Source organism: Chanos chanos, chromosome 13 (genome assembly GCF_902362185.1).
Source record: "Chanos chanos chromosome 13, fChaCha1.1, whole genome shotgun sequence".
NCBI lineage: Eukaryota > Metazoa > Chordata > Actinopteri > Gonorynchiformes > Chanidae > Chanos > Chanos chanos.
The window spans coordinates 20,076,603-20,081,994 of NC_044507.1; the positions used below are offsets into that span (position 1 = coordinate 20,076,603).

General features: G+C 38.4%; 1 protein-coding gene across 1 annotated transcript; it reads right to left on the reverse strand.

The window, feature by feature from the left end:
- Nucleotides 1-1,174: 1,174 nt before the first annotated feature.
- On the reverse strand, nucleotides 1,175-5,392 carry syngr3a (synaptogyrin 3a). Its single transcript, XM_030790694.1, has 4 exons — nucleotides 5,291-5,392; nucleotides 3,288-3,522; nucleotides 2,597-2,742; nucleotides 1,175-1,384 (listed from the first exon to the last, which is right to left on the reverse strand). The coding sequence occupies exons 1-4, from the start codon at nucleotides 5,390-5,392 to the stop codon at nucleotides 1,175-1,177; spliced, it is 693 nt and encodes a 230-aa protein (XP_030646554.1).

Consider the following 5,392-nt stretch of genomic DNA (forward strand, 5'->3'; position numbering starts at 1 on the left):
TTGTAGCTTTGAGGGTGGTTAGATGTCTATGCTTTGCCTGAAATCTCATAATTTAATGTTTTTTAAGGGATTAAAACCGTCATATCTTCATTGATCTTTTTTTTTATGTTTAGATAGTAAACAGGTCAGAGCTACGAAAGCAATTTTGCTTTAAATCATTTGTTTGTAGTTGGTGTTGTAACTGTTACATTTCATTTGTAACACAGAGACACACACTGATGCACTGATGGTGCTGGGTTATTAGGGTCTCTGGAATAACCAATCAGAATCCACTCTCAGAGCTGAAATAAAACCACGTTTGAACTTCTGTCTCGATGTGGGTGTATAACTCTGAAAAATGCCTCTACTAAAATCAAACACTGAACTGGCATGTTGCATGTGCATCACTGAACAACGAGACACACCTCATCACGGAAACTCACAATTATCTACACTTCAGGCCTCTGCCTCAGCTGAGGAAGACTGCTCTCCTCAAAACAAACAAACAAACAAAAAAGACAATTTGGCAGCCTTTAGATGGTAAACATTTATAGGTAGTAATCTGAAGACTACATTTAGACTCTGAAATCTGCTTAAACTATATGTCAGATATTGCACTTAGATTACATGTTTTACAGCATATGGAAAACCTATTCATTCAAGTTACTGTCCTCAATGCATGGCGCTAAATGAGACACATGCAACACAATTATTTTCTCTTCTCAAAACTTAAAAAGCAGAGCCTTTTAACTTCTAATATTTACTCATAAATGCTCAGTATCCTTTTAGCAGGCTTCTGGAAGATCCATTTTTTTACTACATACCTATTTTGTGTATTTATGCATTAAATTATTTTGCATCACTCGGGCGAGTGCTTCAGTAATTTGGCCTGGAAAGTCACTTTGGACATTGATTGAGACTGAGAGGGAGAATGGTCATTTCTCTCTATTTATCATGGTTTGGGTTTTTTTCTTCCTCTTGAACTTGCCTATTTTTCCTTTACAACTGGCTTAGCAACATAAAACTACGAAAGCAGATCGGGATAACACCAAAAATCATATTCAATAAACTCCTGTACACAAAAATCACATCACAGCACTACCCATGAATACTGCTTCATCATCTGTGGAGCGGACCGGACAGCCACACCCCCCTTTACACTCGTTTTGACGCGGTTTCGCTGGGGCAACATCCCTCAGTAGATTGGCACCTGATAGGTGGGGGCAGTGGTGGTGGAGTCTGCGTTTTCAGTGAAAGGTGGGCTCTGGTACGCGTCAGCGGTTTCTCCGCCCGGGGCGGTGGGGTACGGCTGTATGGTTGTGCTGCTGTCGAGGTGGTCTGAGACGAAGAGCGTCATGTCTGTTCCCAAAAGATACTTCTGTACAGCTCTTACAGTCAGGCCAGCCTGGGAGGAAATCAGACAAAAAGAGAACAAGCGGTCAGAGTAGCCTACTCCAGGAACTAATGAGAACAACGCTCACTAACAGGTATAGAATTCTGTAAAATCACCCTTAAAAAAAACAACAAAACAAAACAAACAAAAAAAAACAACTGAGCAATTCTTTTTGACTGAAGAGTACATTGTATTAAAAATTACTGAGTTTGAATATTTAAAAACATTTAAAATTTTCAAGAATTTTGTTGTGTTATTTAAAAACATTAATGATGAAAAATAGTGTTTCTTTGTGTGTGTGTGTGTGTGTGTGTGTGTGTGTGCATTCGTGTGTGTGTGCGCATGCGTATGTATGTATGTGAACAAAATCTTAATGTCTGACTGAGAAATACAAAAATACATTCTTTTCTCTTTTTTGACAAAAACAAACACTGACTTTGTTTTTGTGTCCCTACTTTGAATACTCAGGAAATAAACTATGAAGTTAAACAATGGCAAAGTCAAAAAAGTCATTGGCTGTAGTGTAAAACTACAAAACCATATCAGAGCGAGTTTTACAGAACACATTTCAGACACATTTTGAATACAAAGAAATTCCTCTCAGACAAAGAGTTGTCTTTTTAAGTAAACTGAGCGGATTTGATCAAATTGCCTCATTAAAAACCAGCAATGCACAAAGAGAAAGACTGTTGTGTTTGTTTTGACCTGAACTCCCAGTCAAGGGAAATGGGAGTGATTCTATTGTGTGATTCTGCTTACCCTGAGGACCAGAATGTAGAGCGTTACATCCATCTAAAGAGACTTAGATAGGTCACTATGTAACTGTTTATTCTTAGATCAGAGAGGACTCTTTCTCTGTGTTCTCCCTATCATTGTTCACCCATTTCCTGAGGCCCAAGGCCCAGGGAGACTGAATGGCAAACATTATGGTTGGAGAGAGGCTATCCCAGGTTCTAACATGTGGTTGCGAGGAGTGGATCATGTTTCCCAATTCAATATTTACCCTGGACACATAATTCATCAATATATCAAATACAAATGATCTATGTCTAGAATAATATTGGAACACTATGACACTACAGAGGTTTCTCAGACCTACTTTTACAAAATTCTAAGTGCCTTGCATGAAAATTTAATTTGTGCCTTTATGATGGGGAAAATGATCTCTTTTTGTGTCTGAAACGCAGACATGTTTGCTGTAAGAACCTCTTGTAAATCACTCACCCAGGTAATGATGGAGAAGAAAGAGAAAGCAATGGCAGCTCTGGCAGCATCAGCTCCTTGGTTCAAGGGTATCTCATCTGGAGTGGTGCGCTGCCACTGGTTAGCCAGGAAGCAGAAACCAACAAACCATAGGAATGTCCAGAAACCTGCCAACAAGCATCACAACATTTCAGTGTAATACATAAATAAACAAGACTTGAAGTTATTTGGTTATAAACAGTAACTTCTGATTTAACTTTTCAGGTTTGGTAAGGCTTCTTCTTCAAAGAAAATCTCTGTAACTCATTTATCACGAAGGACATTGTGTTCTATTTGGATAGGTCCCTGGTGTGAAAAAAAAAGTCTTTTGGCAAAAAAGACTGCAGTGCATGTGGTAGTACTGTAGAGCAGTTCCTTGAGGGCATACTGACGTAGGGACAATTTAGCAAAACTGAGGCTGATCATTATGCAAAACCATAACACGGTAGTAAAATTGGTCGCAGCGGGAGTTTGAGAGGTCCAATAACTACAGTTGGTAAAAAAAAAAAAAGAAAAAAAAAAAGAAGAAGAAGAAGCAAAGACAAACAGAAATCTGTGTTCACTAAGTCGAGTTGTCTCATATCACTGTTTACTTTTGCTTTCACTGGATGACCAGTATCCCTCATTAATGGAGTTTTGCATGCGTGGCATGAGTAGCGTCGCGTCCGTTCACCTGAGAAACCGATCTCAAGCATGATTGCTTTTTTTCTGTCTTTCACGCTGCTGATCTGCTGAAACTTCATATCCATTACAAAGAAAAAGATGCATGCAAGAAATGCTATTAGCCCGATGGTGATGGCGTAGTTGCAGGCATCATAGTTTTTGTTGAAAACGCAGTGCAGCCTTTCGCTCCCGCTGTTGACATAGCCTTCGTTCACTATGGATCCAAACACAACCATGGAGAAGATCTACAATGGAAGGAGATAGGAAAAATAAAACTCTATTATGAATAATAGATAACATATGACATTTAACATATGATGGTGACATATGTAGTACCATTTTGGTGTTTCTTATGAGTACAATAAATCAGGCCATATTCTGTCTCTCTGTACACAAGGAAATGCTTCAGTGTCCCTGAAACATAATCATAATAATCTGAATTTCTGCACTGTGTTTGCGGCCAGTGATCAACCTAAATCAATATTGTCAACACCAAACCAAAACTGTCTGTGACCTGCATGTCCTTTGGTAATTGGCATTCAAAGTATGTTGTTGATTTTTAAAGCATCAGTTTTCAGTCTTAGTCTCAATAGTAATGCATTTTGTACTCAGTACGGCTTTGTTTTATTGTATTATTCTAGTCAGTCATCCAATGACAAAAGAGGGAAAAACCCATAGATTGGCATCCTTGACCAAATTCCTTTTCCCTTGATGGGGTCTTCCGGAGAAACAAAGGGTGCTAGTTATTAATTAGTTAGAAGCAGAGACCGAATTCTCAAAATATGTGACTTTTCTCTGTTGTAAAAGAGTACCTGGCAACATAACAAAATCCACACCATGAAAATAAAACAATTTTTCTGAAAAACTCCTGTATCAGTTAATAACGTTTCAGACAAATATATTTGGAGTGGGAACCATCAGCAATTCAAGGATGCCATCTTTTAGAATTATTAGACTCCAAACAGTCTCTCCTCACGACCCTTATAACTATTTTCTGTACATTCTATCTTCGCATCAACATAAACTTTTAAAAGCCGCTGTACAGTACAAGTTTCCCTCCCAAAGAAGATTTAAAGATACTGTAGGTCGTGTTCTACTGCAAACTGATCTTTGAGAATGCTCGGCTGGTAAAATCAAAATATATAGCCGGCAACCCTGATTAGCCCACGCTATGACAAAATTATGTTTTCAGTTCACTGAACACGTTCAAATCATGATCACATATACTTTATAAAACGCATTTATAGCTGAAACGTATTTTCAGAATAATATATACAGAACAACTAAATTTTCACGTTAGGTCTGATCCACAAGTGCAGAGCAGTCCGCATCATGACAGCCAATCAAAATGTCGGTGTGCCGTTTATATAGGCGGGGATTCGGATGCGCATATGTTTCTACCGGGAAAGCTACATTAACGAAAATATCTTTTTCGTAATTACAGATATATTTGTGTAGGGGAACTAGTTATTTTTTTTACGTGGAGGATAGATTGTAGTCTCTATAAAAGGGATACGAAGAAATAGTTAACGCCATCATCATAATCAGTGCCGTGCGCTTTACAGAAGAGGAACACTTGACAGATTAAATTGAAGCCCACACAAAAGCTTACCAGATGAGCGATTCAAACGCAATAAACTACGTATTCAGTTTACTTAATGGGTCCAGGTTATGATTTGAATGTGTCTTGGGGATTTTGAAAATATTCATCAATTGTGAAAACACATTCTGCACACTCTCCACCCTACTGCTATATGATGTCAATATCATGGCATTGTATGTCTGTTTTTATTTGGGGGGGAGGGTTTCTAAATCAACAAAAAAAAATACTGTTATTAAGTGAACAAAGACGACTCCTAAATACCTTCTCATACATAGAGCACAACGGATGTTGCGTTATCTAACAATCACAATACATCACAATGTATGGATATCTGTAATCCAACCTTATCTGGACCATTCACACATGCAACGGAAATTACAGCGGGGTACATCAAAATTAATTGGTCTTACCCACGATAATATTCTGAGGATGGTCTGGGGTTGTTGAATAAAGGCAATAGGGTCGAAAGCACCTCCAGCTCTTCCAGCGCCAAAGGAGCCCGCTCCGTCCAT